Raw genomic sequence first — 19,874 nt, forward strand, 5'->3', positions numbered from 1 at the left:
GTGGGGGGAGGCATGCAGAAGATCAGTCTGAAAGGAGTGGGGGAGGGAGAAATGGAAGGAGGGAAGAAGGGGGTGGGGTGAAAAAGGTGTATGTGTGTGTGTATGTGTGCACGCGCATGCTGTGTGGTGTCTGTGTGTTTAAGAGAGAGAGAGAGAGAGAGAGGAAGGGAGGGAGGGGTGGGTGGAGAGACCTCAAGCTATTGATGGTGAAAGAGGGAGGGAGGGGTTGAGCGAGAGAGAGAGAGAGAGAGCGCCAGAAAGAGAAGAGGGAAGGGTGTGTGGGTAGAGACGGTTCTCAATGAGGAAGCGGCAGAGCCATTTTCACCGTTGAGTAAGAGCACGCTGTTCCGCGAGTGAGAGAGGAGAGCGAGAGAAAGAAAGTGCTCCTCCCGGATTTTTAATCGGACTCTGCTTCGCTCTTTCGACCTCTCCCTCGCTCTTTCTTTCGCGCTCCCTCTCTCTTTCTCTCTCTCTCTCTCTCTCTCTCTCTCTCTTCACCGCTGTTGGTGTGAATGAACAAGGCCCAGGGGTGGACACACAATGGGTCGGAGTGCCTGTGGCGTCTGGGCCGTTGTGCAGTTGAGAGGGGGAGGGGGTAGAAGGAAGACCGGCATTCAGAGCTAACACAGCCAGCCGGCTGCAGGCCTCCTCTGCCGCCTCCTCGCGCTCTCTCTCTCTCTCTCTCTCTCTCTCTCTCAGCCAAACCGTTCAAGTCGGAGGCTCTGTAACAGGGAGGGCTTCTTACCGGACTAAAAACCTCCCCGACCGGGACTATCAGAGACTAACAATGGATTAGCGTCCGTTCAGCTCGGTGGATTTTAATGGATTTATTTCTCTTGATCAGAGATTTTCAGAACTATTCCTTCCTTGTCTTTTTGGATTAGAGAGAGGACACCAAACTTTTCTTCCCTTTTTTTTTTCTTTTTTTTTTTTCCTTTTCTTTTTGTTTTATTGGCAAGCTTTTGTCTTTCGGTTTTGTTCACTATTGAGAGGAACTCATAAATGGATTACAAGATGCATTCCAAATCTAATGATTTGTTGGATTTTCAGACACTGGATGCTCTTTTGGAGAAAATTGCACATTACTCGGTCCCAGTTAAAAGGTAACATTTCACCAAATATGGAAAGATTCTAACTTTAATAAAAAGTTAAATTTGTTCTGTAAGATTCTAACTTCTCTCAAGTGTTGTTTTCATTTTGAAAGTCAGATATATTGTGTGTGCGTGTGTGTATGTGCTTGTGTCTGAATAATCAATGTTTTCTCTAAAACCGTTCTGGTTTTACCCTCCTGAGTCTGCTTTTTTGAGAGTTTTTAGGTTCAGTTACTACTTTTTACCTCAACATTGTTGTGTTTAATTGGGCTGTAGATATTTTACAGAAACAAAATGGGCTCTAAACAGTGTTTGTGAGGGTGGTATTGTTAGCAAGAAAGCTAAAAAGCCCCGAGTAGGCAGCCTCCTGGTGGGAGAGGGGGGTGTGTGAGTAGAGGGGGAGGGGGTGTTCTCAGAGGAAGAGGGGGGTGGTGTATTTGTTGTGGCAGCAGCAGGCAGGGTTTTTGGAAACCTGGCCCCAGTAGGACAGATTGGGAGGACTAGCTGCTATGCATCCTGGGAGCATTGTTTACTCATAAAAGGGGATTTTTCCTCTCTGATTTAATCAGTACGGGATTGGAAGTGTTCATATGTTGTAGTTTTTATCTGTTTTTTTTGTTGTTGTTGTTAATTTCTCATTTGTTTTAAGGAAGGGATCTTTTATGTGTATGATGACAGTTTTAGCTGAGCACAAGTTCCAGACTGTGACTGTGCTCTCAGATGAGTAGGTATGCCGTCTTCAACATCGTCAGTGTATTCGTAGGCACAATAGCACTCTGTAATAACTGTTGAAAAGCACTGACATTAATGTAAGGTCTTAATAAAGTCTAACCACAGATTACCAGCTGTAATGATGGTGTTTGCTGAAGATTTCTGTCAGTAAAGCTGTCTGAAAGCCGTCATCTTGACTACTTCGTGACTCCTGTCATAGTAAAACCCAAACGCGGCGTAGTAATGTCGGTCTCTGTCACTGTTACCGTCAGTGGGATGGTTTTGACTGGGAGCTGTTTGAAATTGGGCTCATGCTAGAGAATCAAAAGGGTTTTATTTTACTGTTGTTGTGTCATGTTCTTGTGACCGCTCTTGCAGACTGACAGCGAAGCAGTTTAAAACAGATTGTTTTCAGACAACGTTGGGAAGAAGTGTTTTGTTTTTTTTTTTCCTTCTGTGGATTCACACAATTCATAAGAACCTACTTTTGCAATGAACTGTCAATGTCACAATTCTCTGTCTGCAACTTGTTGTGTAAAGAGACTGCAGAACTCTCCTAAACTAGAACGAGACCGATAGTTTGTTGATGTTTGTCCGTCGACAAATATCGTCTTGCTGATTTTGTTCAGTCTCGGAAGTGAAAGGAAAAATCAGCTCTGTAGCGGTGACACAGTCCTTTTAGTCGTCAGTTCAGAGCAGATAAAATCTTTTGAGAAGAGCGCTAGGGAGATAATGTGCTCCCCGGAGAAGCAATGTGGAGACAGGAGTGTGAAAGAGGAGAAGGAGAGATGGATTAGCAGAGTGGGAGTGGTGGTCCAGGACTCGTCAGCGTGCTCACATCTATTATTTATGCCCATGCTTTCAGGCAAATAACCACAAGCCCTTGTCCTTTACTTTAGACCTACGGTGAGCAGCCGTCCTCGGAAAACTCCCCGTAACATTAATGATTAATTGTTTACTTTCATGAGGGATGCGGCCATTTTGTTACAAGCGCGTTTTTAACACCTTCCCTTTCATGTGTAACACATGGGCTTGTCTTTGGTTGCTTGCAGAACCAGATTTCCTGGTGTGTGTGTGTGTGTGTGTGGGTGGGTGTGTGTGTGTGTGTGTGTGTGTGTGTGTGTGTGTGTGTATGTGTGTTACTTGGCCCTGCTCGTAAGTCACTTCCTCCCTCACAAACATTCCGCAGCCGTTTGTAATGATCTATGCCCAGTTCAGAGGTCAACTAGTATTCCAGAGAGAGTTTGGAGTGTAGGAAAGCAGCAGGAAGTCCATGTTTCTACACTAATGTGTTTTGAGTGTGAAGCACAACATAAACTAGTATGTCCTTTTATGTGTCATGCAGATATGGGTTTCGTAGATCAGGTGACCTTAGAGGGAATGAATGAATGATCATGTGTATTACTGTGCTTGCTTTGCATGCGACACACTGTGGGTCCAACCGCTTGTCCACAGATGCAATCGTATATTTCCAAAGGGCTAAAACAAAAAAAAAAAAACCTCCAAAACAAAACAGACTGTTTATGAAAATCAGCCATAGTTGCCTTTTTTGTGAAGTCACAAAATACTTCCCTGAGTTAGTTTAGAGGCCTGTGCTCTTTAGGCAGCAGGACAAGTTTGAAGTATGAAAGGCCATGTGATGGTACGCCCATCTCTGTGATAGGTCGCAGGGCGCCTGAAAATGTAGGGTAATTGAGGTTACCGAACCAGACTCACTCTGGAACGCAGGTTTACGTCAGCAGGCAAGCCAGTCACAAAATATACCCCTACCCCCTTCAGATGTGATTCACAGATATCCAAGAATCGACAATATGAATTTAAAAAAAGTAAAAGAGAGTAGCTGTACGAGAATAGACTGCGTTTATTAAAAAAAAAATCTTCTGATGGTGACACTCAGGGCTTGGCAGGGAAACGAAGCGTCTCGTCTGATGTAGCTGATTCTATGAAATGTTTGTTTGCCAGACATGAGCAGAAAATGATAACAGTCCCTGTGTTATGGTTTTACTTTAGCGCTACGTCTCTTTTCTGTTAAGGAAAGTTTTGATCACGCAGCTTTGCGGTGGCCACAAACATAGCACAAACACTCAACGACATTTTGTATTTCCTTTGAGGGGTCAGTATTCCTTTGTAATTGTAAATGTCACTGTGTTTCTTTGCGTTGTTTATGCAATTACATGTACACACTTAAAAACCAAGTCAAGGTGTAGTCACTATTTAGTCACTACGTAAATCTATTAAAGACATTTTAAAGGATTTTGTTGTTTATGACAACTGATGTGTCTGCTAGGTAGACACTTGATTGCCATGGTATTAATCTATGCTCAAAGAAACAACAGTTATAAATAAAAAGAGAGAGAGAGAGAGAGAATAGCATAAATTGCATCACTGGGCATCTGAATCAGAACGTTTCTTTGGAAAGTAACCCTTCAATGAGTCATATACTTCAGAATCTTAGGCGTGAACAGGATCACCAACGAGTCATTCAGTTTCTTACGTTTTAATACCATGCACTAGTCAAATTTTACTAAATCTCCATTTCCAACAGTTTGAGCTGGGTGGGACTTAGTGGAGAATATGCTGATGGTACAAACGTACATTGACAAGAGACTCTGAATATTCTGATGCCTTTTTTTTTTTTTTGCAATCATAATTTGTATTTTATATTGATAGCGTATCCAAAGTTGCAAGATTTTCTAATGAGCATGAATGGTTTCTGCCGCATCTCACAGTCACTTTCCACAAAGAATCTGCCTAACTTGTTATAAAGACCTGAATGGCAAGTGTAAGCTTGTTGGACGAGAGAGGCATGAAAAAATGGAAAAATCCAGTTTTGATGCGTCATGTAGCAGTTGCTCATACAATCACACTGAACGGAGATAGCGTTTACTGTGTATGGTTGCTGGTTATGGGCCATCTGGCAGGCTTTTTTTTATGTATTGCTGTGTTTGTGTTTGTGTGTGCTCATTCATGGAAGTATGCAATACCAGCTGGAGCAAACTCATGCTGTGGCGTGTGCGCGCACACACACACACACACACACACACTGTGATCCATTTGAAGCTTCCAGCCACTAGTCTGTCTGGAGTCCCCTGCTTCTCCTCTCAGTCTTTCTGCGTCTGTCTGGAAGATTGTCTGAGAGTAGAAGTTAAAATCGTGGCCCCTGTCCCAGCCCATTCTGCTGAGACAGTGCATTCAGATGTTGTGTCAGATCTGTTCAGGCTGATAGTCTCCTTAGTTATACTTAGCTGCGCTAATGATTTTTCTAAGACTCTCTGTCACAGGTCTGATGTGTAGCTGGTTAAGTCAGTGACAGCCAAGACGTCTCGGCAGATATCATCTCTTGCATAAGAGAGCGGAGACGACTAGTATGCATCATGTTTTGACGCTCGACTGACACAGTGAGAGTACAGCACTTGGACTGAATGTTAATGTAACTCTTCACTGCAGCCCTCTGTCAGACACTGCAAGCCATTGCAAAAACTTTCACCAACCGAAACTTTTTCTCATTATGACTCATTAGCCATCATCGGATGGAATCCCTACCCCCCCCCTTTTTTTTTCTTTTTTTTTTTCTTTTCGTAACCCTCAGGTGGTTGTGAAAGTCTATAAAACAACACCGCTGACGTTTCCTCCCCATGGCCCTAAGCACTGGTCGCAGGCAGAGTGGACCAGAGAGCAGCGGAGGCAAAGACAGTGCTTAGAGCAGTGAGTGTGTGTGTGTGTGTGTGTGTGAGTAGGAGCTCACAGCTCTCAGACAGTTTGGCATTCTTTCCCCCATAGTCATGCTCTGAGAGCTCAGTTCCTACTTTGCTGCGTTGTGTGCTCGAGCTTGTCTGGGAAAAGAGGCGGTTGATCATGTGATCTGCCCACTGCTTCTCTCATCACAAGGTGAGTCATCTAGAATGTTGTTAGTCACATCCAAACAACCGTTGAGTGTGTTTAGAGAGAGAGAGAGAGAAGATTGTAAGAAAAAAAGGAGGGAAGGCAAGGTGATTAAGTGTTTCTTAGAACGACACGGTGTTACAGTTATTAGAGTGAGAGGGAGTTTTATTGAGTAGGTCGGTAGATGAACTCTTCCAGATCTTTCCACTCTGCGCCATGCCTTTTTTTTTTTTTTCCTTTGGTGAGAATATTTTTAGCCAAGGACATGTGTAGCTTTGGGTGTATCCTTGGGCTGCATTTCTTCTTAGCTGGCTTTGTTTGCAGTCTCGTACACAGTGTCCCTTCCTTCTGATGGAGTACTCACAGAGGCAGGTGGTGGTGGTGGTGGAGGGTTAAATGAACTCTTGAGTTTTTGCCCTCCGGCGAGATGAGCAAGCACTCCTAAAAACACCCATATCCTGAGCTCCCCTCCTAAGGCCAGAGGGAAGGAGGACACCAGTGTAGTGTCTGAGATTTACTAAAACAATCGGCATATCTGTCTCTCATCTATCTGTTTCTCTCTCTCTCTCTCTCTCTCTCTCTGTAACACACTCTTCTTGTTCTCTCTCAGGAGAGAGCAGAATTAAAGCACTCCTAGGTTGAGCGTAAGACATCAGTACTTTGTATGGGTTGTTTGTGTCTGTTGAACTCTCAGCTGATGTAATAACAGAAAAAGAGTGGTGTGTTTGTGCTAGTGCATCCTGTATTGGTTTTCTGAATGAAGACAACTGAAAGTGGTTGTTATGAGAGTTTGAAAGTTTACAATAAGGTACAGGAAAACCCATCTCACCTTTATCGGTTTTCACCCCCAGTTCGTTTACTTTCGTTTTCTTTGTGAAGAGCTACGTGCGGGTTTTCATTTCGACATTTGGACTCTTATTGTCTGTGTAATTGTGTCCTCGAGCTCTTTCAGGGTTCAGAGAAAGGGATCTTTTTTGTGAAGTTACACGCGTGGCTTCGAACAGACAAGTTTTAGAGTGTGCTGGAGAGTACTTTAACACCTCTAATGAACAGCATTGTACACTTGCCGGAGCAGACATTTGGCTATAAGAAAAACACCGTAGCCTTTCAGGTGTCAGGCTTTTGTCTTTCTCATTATGGCAGTTAAAAATATGCACTTTTAGCCCTCTTCACCACAGGCCTCTCAAAGTCATCAGAAAAGAAACCCAGTTATCATAAGCACAGTGAAACTTTTCTCATATTTTGCTTGTTTAATATCAATGCAGATCAGGTTAACACTGATATTGTGCACAGGTCTGTGGTCTCGGAGCTAAGGACATTAAGTGCTGTATGTCCAGTCAACATCATGTAATTAGTTGATGCTTGAAACGCAGCGAAATCTTGCTGAAAATAATTTCATTTACTAAAGAGGTGATACTTTCATACTATTGGTAATCATACTGCAGACTTCTGATCAACAGTGCAGTTGTCCAGTCTTAAGGGCACACTTACTGAACAGGTTGTCTGTTTTCAAAATAGCCTTTGTATGCACTATTAACATATTCAGTGTCCAGTAATTAAATATGAGTGTATTTCACAGTGTTCATTATCCAGTAATTAAATATAAGAGTATTTCGCAGTGTTTTTAGATTCAGAGCTAGCTGGTGGAAGCTAATTGTACTTTAGATGACTGTATATATGACTATTTTGTTACAAATCATTAAAATTTATCAACAGGAAGTACTCCAGAGTTTAATTTACTGAAATTAAAATAAGGAGGGTTTTTTTTTTTGCTTTATTACATGGTTACTGGAAGTCTGATAGATGTTGAGCATTTGGTGACAGTAGAATAAATTAATTTCAGAATTTTAGATTTAATTGTTTTTGTTTTTTGTTTTTTTTTCAGTGGAATCCAAGGCCACATATCTTACTCTGGCAAGAAATAAAACATTTGGGTTTTTATCTCCAAGAAATACCAAACCTTTTTTTTTTTTTAAATCTAGAAAGGAAACTACAAGGTCAGAGTGAGAGAAGTGGAAGTGAGTGTGTGCTCATGAGGGATGTGGGATTGCATTAGCAGACCGGAGAGGTGTTGGCTTGGTTTCTGATAGGAGGAGAGGGTTACGACTCAGAAGTGAAGACAATGATCAGTACTGCACTGATCACGTGTACATTCTCTCGTAAACTGACACTGTGCTCTTTTCTATCCAAATCACAAACTGCTGAGAAGCAGTAATAGATGATGAAAGTGAAGAACTTGCAGTATGTGTAAATATGCTATTTCTTTGGCTACATCTGCCATTCAGGGCGGTGGCGCTCACCGATTTGCCCGTTCTCTTCCACGGTGTGAGAAGTTCATTAGATTCTGAACTCCGTGGTGTGACCTCTTCATAGCCCCTGTTGACGAGCTCACTACCAGGGGCGATGGTTGTCCTCTCACACCCCTGCCTGACAAGGCCAATTATCTCAGCCTCTCCACTCTTCTTACTGTCAGCCTTTTCTCTGACTTCATCAGCCCTGGACTTTACTGGATGTGCCTTGAGAAAGCATTGTGCTCGATGTATCTTTTTTGGGGGGGGGAGTATTGGCTAATCATGGAGCGCTCCCAGAAAGTCAGCCTGAGTAGGTGTCTGGCTTTAATTTGTGAGCAGCTGCAGCAGAAGATGCTCAGCAACATTTACAGCTCCCATGGGGGAGGGGGAGAGGGGGGGAGCTTGATCATTCCCGATGTAAGACAGAGCTGGCCCTGTAAAGCAGTGGTACTGATGAACTCTGTGTGTGTGTGTGGCAACATGATGAAGACACAGAGGAGAGATAATTAAAAGGATCCAGGAGATTACTTAAGTAAATGGAAATTCCTGGAACGATGTTGCGTGAGAATGGCTACGATGTGATGCCAGTGGTGACGTTAATTGTGATTAAGATGATGATGATGATGATGATGGCTGCTATGGATTTGCTGCAGATGGCATTGAAGTTAATTAAAACGCTAATGACAGCAACTCTTTTTTTTTTTGTTTCGTTTTTTCTTCCTCCTCCTCTCCACACAGAGATCCCAGTGAGGAGTGCAATGGAATCAGCGGTGCTCTCTCAGTGGAGCCCGCGCCAGGCTCGAGACTGAACGAGTGGTATCCTGCCGCCCCTACTTCCGCCCCTGTGCCCGCGCTCCAACCCGCCAGCATGGGGGACGGCCTGGACGCAGCGCAGATGTCGGGCAGCAGCAGCAGTCAGGGGCAACCCTCGTCCCAGCCCCCTCACCCCTTCAACCCCCCTCCCCCAGAGACGTCCAATCCCTCCCGACCAAAGCGCCAGACGAATCAGCTGCAGTACCTGCTGAAGGTTGTGCTCAAGGCGCTCTGGAAGCACAACTTCTCCTGGCCTTTCCACGCTCCTGTCGACGCGGTGAAGCTCAAGCTGCCCGTGAGTGGACTAATATTTGACTTGTCCGGTGCTGGCTAGGGGTTGTCAGTGATTTGTTGAAAATGTGTTGTCACTGTAATGCTTACCACTAAAATCCTTTTTATTCTGTTAAAAGTAGCATCTTGCTCATGCCTTTATAACATATAGTGTTTTTCTAATAAGTCTACTTCGTCTTAGCTCTTGGTCAAGGTTCTGTGGAAGTAGAAACATCTAAAAATATAGAATGGACTACTAGTCTGTGTTGTGTCTTCAGGTGCAGTAGAGAAAATGTGTCAGACTTATTATGAACTGTTATTACGAGTGTTGCATTTTAAAGTGATTATCAAGACAGCACATTTTTTCCATGCCCATATCTGTTTTGTGTTCAATATTTGACCTTTCCCCTCAACAGGACTATTACAAGATTATTAAAAACCCTATGGACATGGGAACAATCAAGAAGCGACTAGAGAACAGTTACTACTATAATGCCCAAGAATGTATACAAGACTTCAATACCATGTTTACCAACTGCTACATCTACAATAAGGTACTCCTACACCTGTCTTGGCTGCAACTGTGCACACCTGCCTTAACTACACTTGTAACTGCGCTTACACATGTGTACAAACTACATTTCTGCACCTTTGCAGACATTGTCAGCCCTACACTACCAGTGACAGTTACCGATGTAATCTAGATCAGTAGTGTTGATTGTTTGTGTTGTTCCCCGCAGCCTGGGGATGACATAGTCTTAATGGCAGAGGCCCTGGAGAAAATGTTCCTCCAGAAGATTTCGGAAATGCCCCAAGAGGAGACGGAAATCACGGTCATGGCGGGCAAGGGCCGAGGCAGAGGCCGGAGAGACCCAGGTACAAACCAGACGCTCTCTGCACATTCGACCTGCAGGGATGTCTGTCTAGACCTCAATAAAGTGTCTTTGCGTTGCCTGTTATTAAAACTCCTTTAGCGTAAAGAGTTTTGTAGTGCTTCTCATGCCTCCTTCTCTTCTTCCTCCACCCGTATGCTGTACTTTCCTTAGGCCTGAGCTTGAAGCCGGGGTCTGCCTTGGATTCTCCGTCCACGACCCCCCAGACGCGTGGCCTGTCCAGCCTCCCCCCAGGCCCGCAAACTAGAGGACCACCGCAGGGCCCGCCTTCTTTACCACCTCAGCCCAACATTCAAAGCCTGCCCTCGCGGGTACCCCCTACGCTACCTACTCATGCACCACAGCTCGGGGCGCCTTACTCCTTGGGCCCAAGTGACTGCAACCCCCAAGGCCCAATCATGACCTCTGTGCCTCCTCCCAGTCAGACTGCCCTGCCTCCCACGCCCCTGCAACAGAGCACTGCTAACATTCTCCAGAGTCCCATCCCTATGCCTAAAGTGAGTCTGTCTCAAAACAGCATTGGAAGACAAAACAAAAACCACAAAGCTGTGTTGCTGGCTGAACACTGACTTGGCATCGTGTCTGACATGAATCTTTCTTTGTTTTCTCTCCTTCCTCCTCCTATTTTTCATTTCTCAAGCAGCAGAGAAAGAGCCAGAAGAGGAAAGCAGACACCACAACCCCCACAGCGAATGACCAGCTGAGCGAGTCCTCTCCCGCAGAGTCCAAATCGGGCAAATCTCTGCCAAGGCGCGAGACTGTCCGACCAACCAAACTACCTAGAAAAGAAGCTCCTGATTCCCAGCATCACTTGGGCCTGGGACTTGGTGGAGGGATCCCTGGTGGAGCCCACAGCCCCAAACAGCAGGAGCAGTTGCGTTACTGTGCTGGCATCGTGAAGGAGATGTTTGCTAAGAAGCACGCAGCATACGCGTGGCCTTTCTACAAGCCAGTGGATGTGGAGGCTCTTGGACTGCACGACTACCATGACATCATCAAACATCCTATGGACCTCAGCACCATTAAGGTGAGAATACAGATGGTTGCTCTCAATTTACACTTAGAAATAGACTTTATCTTCTGGTTGTTGACTATTATTGTATGTCATAGGCCAAGTTGGAAAACAGACAGTATAGAGACGCCCAGGAGTTTGCTGCAGATGTGAGGTTAATGTTCTCCAACTGTTACAAGTACAACCCCCCTGACCATGAGGTCGTGGCCATGGCCCGGAAACTGCAGGTAAGTGCAAAGGTACAGAGTCCAGAGGAACACGGAGTAGCACGCTAGACGGTTCCGATTTGATGGAACTCAGGAGCTTCTATTCCTTGTCTCATCAGGACGTATTTGAGATGCGTTTTGCTAAAATGCCTGACGAACCCGAGGAGGTTTTGACTCCAGCCCCTGCTCCCGTGCTCTCTAACCCGGTAAAGACGCAGCCACCCATGGCTCCTCCATCGTCCTCTGACAGTTCCAGTGACTCCTCCTCGGAGTCAGACTCCTCCTCGAGCGACTCTGAGGAGGAACGGGCTCAGAGGCTGGCCGAGCTCCAGGAACAGGTAAATGAGGGACTCTTTGAAAGGCAGCCTTGAGAGACAGCACTGCATTGCATTCAGGGCTCTTGAAAACTCTGATCCCTGTCGCATTCACAGCTCAAAGCGGTCCACGAGCAGCTGGCTGCCTTGTCCCAGCCCCAGGCCAGCAAACCAAAGAGGAAGGAGAAGGAGAAAAAGGAGAAAAAGAAGGACAAGCACAAAAAGAAAGCAGGAGCCATGCCTGCGCTGGATGAGATCCCAGAACCTCCTCCTGCCCTCCAGGCCCCCAAAAAGAGCAAAAACAACAAGGAACCTCTGCCTAAGAAGACGAAGAAGCCCAGGTAAGGAAAGGATTATCACTCTGACCCGTCAGTAAATATGATACAAAGACCAAAAATTGAATTGCTGGAAGGTGTTTGGAGGAGGGTTTTTTGAGTAACAATTCAAAACAAAACCAAAAAAAAGGTTTTCTGTTTTTCTTTCACCCCACAGTAAGAAAGAAGGGTTGAAGAACAACCGATCGATGGTACCCCCAGGTACTGCACCACCCAACCTGCAGCCCGTTGTTGGTCTGGACTCAGAGGAGGACATGGGCCTAGCTGGGGGACCGGCAGCAGGAGGGATGTCCGCAGGGGATAAGTGTAAGCCCATGTCGTACGAGGAAAAGAGACAGTTGAGTTTGGACATCAACAAATTGCCCGGAGACAAGCTGGGTCGCGTGGTGCACATCATCCAGTCCCGCGAACCCTCACTTAAGAACTCTAACCCGGACGAGATTGAGATAGACTTCGAGACGCTGAAGCCCTCCACGCTACGCGAGCTTGAGAGATATGTTTCATCTTGTCTTCGCAAAAAGAAGAAGCCCCCAGGTGAGCTGTGGAGAAAAAAAGCCTCATAGAGAGCTGGGGGGGGGGGGGGGATGATTTACTGTATTGGGTTCATGTTCAGTTTACCTCTCTGAGATCTGTAACATTCTCAGACTTGTTGAGGATATCTGTGGGTTGTTAAAACAAAGTCCTTTCAGAGAGTATGATTAGAGTTTTTGACTGTTTTGTGTAAAGATGTGTTGTTGAGAATGAGAATGCAGTGAAATGGAACGCTTCTTTGGCTTGGTGTGCACAGAAGGGAACCACCTTCTCCAAATAAATGGAACTTTTCTGCCATGTCACAACTCAGCATGACTTGCCCGAAATGGCATTTATCTGTAAGCTCGGTGGCAATGAACGGGGGAAAACTGGGCAGTGGTCGGCAGGTTTGTTTCACTTGCGCTGTGACTGGACAGGATAGCAGTGACTAGTTTGGGGAAGAGGAGGCAATATTTTGTCTACATACAACAGTGAATTTCTTCTTAAGCGCCCGAGTCAGAAAGTTGCAGATAAATACGGATTTTGATGGCAATATGCTAAGATGTTTTGCAGTCAGCGACAGTCAGTGTGGTTGAAAGTTCATATTTTAAGAGCTGTGCTTGGTTTGCTGTGGAGAATGACAGGTTCATTGAGTGATTGCCTGAAAGGGTACAGATAAGCTGTGTGTGCCCCCCCCCCCACTGTTGTGTTTTCAGTGCCAGTGTTTGGGTCATACTGTTGCAGCATGCGAAGGTGATGAGAGACAGTGTAAGAGTGAAGGGAGATACAAATATGAGCAGTGTGGTGAAACCCAAATGCTGTACCTGTGGAGAAATGCATAATGCTGCGTACGGTAGGCGTGAATTTCAAAAACTGCCGACTGAAGTGATGTCGTGCAGAACCACATGTTTGGCCTCGCCCCCAGGTCCGACCCCTCCGGTATACTGATGTATGAACATAACCACTATTGATCTTATCAGTTTCAGCTGTGTTTTTGGCATTAGTAAAGCATTGTTGAACTTCTGGCTGTCCCAGGACTGAAAGGGGGTGGATTGAGCGTAGCAGAAGTTTATTTTTCTTTGTGATCTTCAGTGTACTGACGGATTGCACCGTGTGTGTACAGCTGTATGTTCAGTCATAGCCTGCTAACACTGTATGTGATGGGGGTTTTTTTTCATTGTCGCCATGTTAATGAACATTTTTATTTAACGTGTCATAAAATGTATTTACTTTTCATCCATTTACCAGTACTATCCGTTGATTTGGTAACACTCAGTGTATTAACATCTTTTATGTTGATTTTGAACACAATCACTTACACATTGCATTCCAAGCGATATAAAAAATGTTTTAAATTGGCAGGCAACCCACAGATAAGCTGTGTTTGAAAGTTAAAAAATTGAAGGCATTTGATGTTGTCTCTGTTCCCCTCAGTGGCAGAGAAGAGCATGGAGGGTATGAGCGCGGCGAAGGCGAAGACTGGCTCTTCCTCAGACTCAGGCAGCAGCAGTGAGTCTAGTTCTTCTGACAGCGAGGATTCAGAGACAGGTGAGAGCAGCACTCTCACAGTGGCCTTTGTCTTCACTGCCCGTTAAAGTTGAGCCGTGAAGACGGGAAAGAGAGGGGGGGGAGGGGGGAAAGCCTGCTCATCCTCTACTTGCAGCACAGTCCATTTTTTTAGTGTTATTACACAACAGTGATTTTTGCTTTGTACACCCGTCTTTTGAAGAGCACTTTGAATTTCCATCTCATTAAATGTGCTTTCATTTAGGGTAACACTATGTTATTATTTCAGACACAGCGCTGTATCAGTGTGATTGGAAATTCGTCTAGTTATTATAATTAGCAAAGGCTAAGCGTTTATTACGGTTGTAGCTTTGGATAAAAACAGGTCTACAAAGTCATTCTGCTCATAAAGATTCCGTCTCTCTCTCTCAGGTATGACTTCAAAGCAGAAGAAGAAGGGTCATCCAGCCAAGGAAGGAAAGAAGGTCCATCACCAAGCCATGGCTCCAGGAATGCATCAGCCCCAAGTCCCTGCCCAGCCCCAGCCCCCCGTGCTGCAGCCCACTGTCCAGCTCAAACAGCAGCAGCAGCAGCCGCAGCACCCCTCACCCGCAGCCTATATGCCGCCCCCGGTCACAGCGCTTGAGTCCTCCCAGGTACTGGAGAACACGTTTGATCCCTTAACTCACTTCGGACAGCCCCTCATGCATCTTTCCCATCATACCAATGAATCGTCCTCACCCGCTCCACCCCACCTCAACGCTCACCCGCAGGGTGGCCCGGTGTCACCTGAGACGCACCCTTTCCTCAACCAGCACCCCATACTCCCGTCGCCAGGTAAGTCCCGCTTCAGCGTCACGGCCGAGGGGTTCGATTACAGTTACGACTTTTGGAATTGAACTGTTTAAGCATTTCAATACATGTCAATTCGTTTTGGGTTTTTTTTTTCCCCCCTCCTTAGCCCTGCACAACGCTATGCCTCAGCAGCCTTCTCGGCCCAGTAACAGGGCTGCCCCGCTACCTCCTAAACCCCCCCAGCCCACGACGACGCCCCAGCAGCAGCAGCAGCAGCAGCAGCAACAGCAACCACAGCCCCAGCCAACCTTACAACAGCAGCTCCAGACCCAGCCGCCTCCTCAACCCCAGCATCACCTCCCCCCGCACCTCCTGCACCCCCCTCAGCCTTTACGGCAGCGCCCCCTGTCCCCACCCACGCTCACCGCGCAGGGCCTGATCTCTTCCCAGCCCCCACAGATGCTGCTTGAAGACGACGAAGAACCGGTGCCCCCTTTGCCTCTAAACCAGGTCCAGCTCTACCTGCAGCAGCTGCAACGGCAGCCGCAGCCGCCGCCTCAGCAGCCGCCGCAGCCGCAGGCCTCGCTCCTGCAGTCTCTGCAGGGTCGGCAGCAGCAGCAGCAGCAGCAACAGCAGCAGCAGCAAGGGCAGGCCCCGCTCCTGCAGTCCGTGCAAGTACAGTCCCAACTGGGCCCCCAGACCTCACTGCCCCCACCCCAACTACCGGTCCAGACTCAACCCGCCACCTCGCACCAACCCTCTCCCCAGCACCCCCAACACCCGGCCAGACACTTACAACACACCCAGCAGCAACAGCAACCGCAGCAGCAGCCTCAGCCACCGCAGTTACCCTACTCCCAGGGCCCCGTGCAGACCACGCAGACACAACCCGCGCAGCACAAAGTGTCCATGCCCCAGACGAAAGCACAGCAGATCATCCAGCAACAGGCGCCGCAGCAGCATCCTTCTCCACGGCAGCATAAGTCAGACCCTTACAACACGGGTGAGATTACGCACGACAAAATCAGACTCCCGTTCTGTAACGGATTAGTGTTACGTTAATACACGTGGATGTGGTATTGGAAACACCCGTGTGGTGCTGTGAATTTTGATCGCCTCCTCCTCTGTTTTGATAGGCCACCTAGGGAGGGAGAACCCCTCCCCCCTCATGATGCATTCCCCTCAAATCTCCCAATACTCTTCTTTAGTTCATCAGTCTCCTCCTCACAACCTGCAGCCCAAAAAAGTGAGTACTAAACATTATATATTTTCTCCCCTGAACTTAAATTTTGCAGAAAGAAATAAGTTGTTCCTTTTGAACTGACGTGAGGGATTTTAGCTTATGAGTATACATGGCAGCCCAACCTTGTAATCTGTGCCCCCTCGTGATGTGTTTGAGCTGACTGAACTGTGACTTTGTTCTGGCCAAAGGAGCCGAGGCCGCCCTCAGCTCTGAGTGCTGTGAAAGAAGAGAAACTGCCTCCCTCACCTGTAATGCGGAGCGAACCCTTCAGTCCAGCCATGCGACAGGAGCCTCACAAACACCCTGACACCAAACCCTCAATGCCAGGCCACAGTCAACAGAGTAAGCCCAGCCTGGGGTCTGAGTTCACTGCTGTACAAGTTTCTGTGTGTGTGTGTGTGTGTGTGTTTTGACCTGGCTATTCCTGTTTTTCAGGAGCAGATATGAAGCCTTTAGATAGTTCACGCCCTGTTATTCGCTCGTCAGAGCAGAGCGCCCCGCCCTCCTCCATTCAGGACAAGGACAAATTCAAACAGGAGCCCAAGACGCCTGTCGCCCCCAAAAAGGTACAGGTGGGTGGAAGGGGGAACATCAAAAAGTTCCTTAAATTCTATAGTAGTTACAGTATTATTCATGTAGATTATTCAAAACCGGTTCTTGAATTTAAACTGAATAAAAAAAAGGGTTTGCTGGCGCCTATTTTGACGTTGTACGTCCTGTTCTTGTTCAGGATGTGAAACTGAAAAACATGGGGTCTTGGGCCAGCTTGGCACAGAAATCCACTTCCACACCTTCGTCTGCCGTCAAGTCATCCAGCGACAGTTTTGAGCAGTTCCGCCGTGTGGCCCGGGAAAAGGAGGAGAGAGAGAAAGCTCTGAAAGCCCAGGCAGAGCAGGCCGAGAAGGAGCGACTGCGCAGGGAGCAGGAGAAACTACGGTAAGAGAGAGAGAGAGAGGAAAGACAAGGAATGAGAAAAATGAACAAGATGGCTCGATAAGATATAACTTAAGCTGTTTTTGAATGAAACTGAAGAGCAGACTTGTCCTTGTCCGTCTCCAGAGGACGCGATGAGGAGGATTCGATGGAGCCCACGCGGAGGCCTCACGAGGAGTCCCGCAGACGGCCCGAACCGCAGCAGGTCCAGCCCCCTCAACAACAGCACCAGACCCAGGTCCAGCCGCAGAACCCCACCCAGTCACCCGCCGCCTCCCAGCCCTCGCAGGCACCCGCCTCCCAACCCCCCTCCACCCAGAACGCACTCGACCAGCAGAGAGAGCTCGCACGTCGCCGGGAACAGGAGCGGAGGAGGAGAGAGGCGGTGAGTCCATCATCCAGATCTGCATCTCGAATTAAGATAACTTGTAAAAGCGCAAGCACATTTCCTCTGGCTTTGCTTATTATATCATGATTGATTTTAGTGAATATTGCTTCCTTAATGTCTGATGAGATTACTATATTTTTTTTTTCTATCTTGGGCAGATGGCAGCTACCATTGATATGAATTTCCAAAGTGATCTGATGGCGATCTTTGAGGAGAACTTGTTTTGAAAGCTGAGCGATATACTGATGTAACAGCAAAGCAAAGAGAAACTGCAAAACAAACCATGATTTTTTTCCTCTGTGGAGGGAAAACGGATTGATAAAGCAGTAAGGGAATTAGAAAAAAAAAGAAGAAAAAAAACAAACACACACCCAGACTGAGCGTGAGAAACACTGAAGAGGAGGAGGGAAAAGCCACAGTTGGCTAAGGCTCAGAGGAGAGGCTGTCGCTCTCCTTAGGACTCTGCACAAAGATGGACCCCTAGAGCTGGGAACACCATTGCCCTCCTGTTTTGTCGTTTCTTTTGGGGGATTTGACATTTGCTGTGGTGGCAACAACAAAAAAAAAAGAGAGGACTTTCCATATGCCACTAGTTTGTGAAATGGAGCAATGGCTGGACAATGCCATGGAGGCGAGAATATCTAAAAAGAAAAAAGAAAAAAAAAAAAAACAGTTCCGTATACTGATTATCTGTAGAATGGCATTCATCAACTGCCAGATGTCTGAGGTGGATAACAAGACAACAGTCTCTTTCTCTCGTGTTTTTTGTTTGTTTTTTTTTTCTTCTGTTTTGTCCTCTCTTTTGGTTTTGTTCTTTTTTTTCCAAGAAAATACATGCAAGCAAATGGTGGGATTTTAGGAGCACCTAACTTGATATCTTGAGATGCGTCGTGTCTCAGTTGTGGAGGTGTGATGACCCAGCCTCTCTTACACTTCTGACCCACACACACACACACACACACACACAAACATTACGTGAAACAGTACTCGTTCACCTAGTGCTATGATCAAGACATAGACGACAAAACACCTTACGGAAGTGTTATAATGTGCAGATTTTTCATTATGTAGGATCTACTGTAAAAAAGGTATTTTCTTATACACTTATTGTTTTTGGGTGTTTTTTGTTTTTGTTTATTTGTTTTGTTTTGTTTTTTTAATATTTTTAACCCTCTTACCAACACCCTTTCCCTGCCAATGTCTATGCCAAACAACCATTTCCTTTTATGCTGAAGTCCTAGAACTAAAATGCTTCATATAACACATCTTTCTTAATATATAAATATATTTTTCTTGTTTCTCCCCACCCAACATGAAAATTTAGGTAGCCTTGTAGTTAATAATCCTAATATATGCATTATAACAAGAAGTGTTAATTGAAAACTGAATCATTAAAATATACGTTCATCCTTTGTTCATTTCACTTTAACCTGGTGCAGTACCATACCACAAATGGGGGTGGGGTGGGGGGTTGTTTCCAAGTAACTTTTGGTTTGAATATAATTTAAAGATGATGAACTCTTTTCTCTGTATCACACCTGTAGAGGGAAGACTTTCAACTTGGCTCAATCTCACGCCACTGCGTTATAGAATTTGGTCGGTTTGTAACACCAAGTTAATTTGACTCTTCAGAACACTCTGCAGACATGTGTTTTTTGTTTTTCGTTTTTTGTTTTTTTGTTTTTTTCCTATATTGCAGCGTCAGATTTCTTAGGGGGGGGAATGGAGATGCTGAGAAACAGCTCCCAGCTAGGCACTGCATGACTCTTGTTTCACAAAATCATTTTATTACAACTAAACAGAGGGGCGGGGGGAACTCTGTAAGCTGTACTAGATATAATATTTACAAGAACATTTGAAACATAAAACGTTTAAAAAAAAAAAAAAAAAAAAGACAAAAAAAAAATTCAAAAACAGTTCTGATTTGTATCATTGTTCTTGTTCAATTATAGTGGATGTGAGTTTGAATTCTGTTATTTGAGTCAGCAGAGGGGAGGGGTGGGATGGGGGGCGGGGGATGAAGAGTTTGAGACCCTCCCGGGGTCGTCTGAATTTTCTCTTATGGTGTTTTCTCCAGTGCCTGTATCGTATTGCGATTCTAGTTGGCATATATTACATTTTGGGAGGGGGAGGGAGGGATTAAGAGCGAGAGGTAATGAACGTTTTCAAGGGGAAAGAGGAGGGGGGGAAAATATGGGAGGGGGGTGGGGATCAGCGAGGGGAGAGCTTGTGTAAAAAGGCAAAAAACGGAAAAGTCAACATTTTATATTTTACCCATTTCCAATATTCAGGTTTAATTCTAGTTTTAGCTGGACTTCTTCAACAGACACAGGAGCAATTACAACTTTTCATCCTCTTGAAACTGTGTGTTTTAAGTGGACTTGTCAGAGCAGCCACAATACCATTATTTTGTGTGTGGGTAGTTGGAACTGTGTGTATGTATGTGTCAGTAAGACCTTTTAGTTTTGTGGCACCAGGAGATTAGCTCCCCAATGGAGCTTTCAAAAAAAGAAAAAAAAAATTCAACAATACGTCACGAGAAAGATTTGCTTTTGCTAACACTTTTTTTTTTTGTTTTGTTTTGATGAAGTCCACATATATAAATATATATAATTTTTTTGTTGTTAATTTGGTTTGTAAAAGGTTAAAAAAAAAGAAAAGAAAAAAAAAACACTTTTCAT

General features: G+C 45.6%; 1 protein-coding gene across 1 annotated transcript; it reads left to right on the forward strand.

The window, feature by feature from the left end:
• Positions 1-959: 959 nt before the first annotated feature.
• Positions 960-18,443, forward strand: brd4 (bromodomain containing 4). Its single transcript, XM_030789839.1, has 19 exons — positions 960-1,103; positions 8,714-9,083; positions 9,475-9,612; positions 9,799-9,934; positions 10,105-10,448; positions 10,595-10,978; positions 11,062-11,190; positions 11,289-11,507; positions 11,601-11,824; positions 11,976-12,352; positions 13,763-13,876; positions 14,267-14,671; positions 14,796-15,632; positions 15,766-15,875; positions 16,061-16,214; positions 16,308-16,444; positions 16,603-16,808; positions 16,932-17,190; positions 17,352-18,443. The coding sequence occupies exons 1-19, from the start codon at positions 1,003-1,005 to the stop codon at positions 17,418-17,420; spliced, it is 4,713 nt and encodes a 1,570-aa protein (XP_030645699.1). The 5' UTR covers positions 960-1,002; the 3' UTR covers positions 17,421-18,443.
• The last annotated feature ends 1,431 nt before the right edge of the window (positions 18,444-19,874 follow it).

Source organism: Chanos chanos, chromosome 13 (assembly GCF_902362185.1).
Source record: "Chanos chanos chromosome 13, fChaCha1.1, whole genome shotgun sequence".
NCBI lineage: Eukaryota > Metazoa > Chordata > Actinopteri > Gonorynchiformes > Chanidae > Chanos > Chanos chanos.

Coding starts and splice junctions, on each gene's coding strand:
- brd4 (XM_030789839.1), top strand. CDS start 1,003: ATGGATTACAAGATGCATTCCAAATCTAATGATTTGTTGGATTTTCAG. Junction 10,979..11,061: donor TGGACCTCAGCACCATTAAG/GTGAGAATACAG, acceptor TGTATGTCATAG/GCCAAGTTGGAAAACAGACA. Junction 14,672..14,795: donor CCCCATACTCCCGTCGCCAG/GTAAGTCCCGCT, acceptor CCCCCTCCTTAG/CCCTGCACAACGCTATGCCT.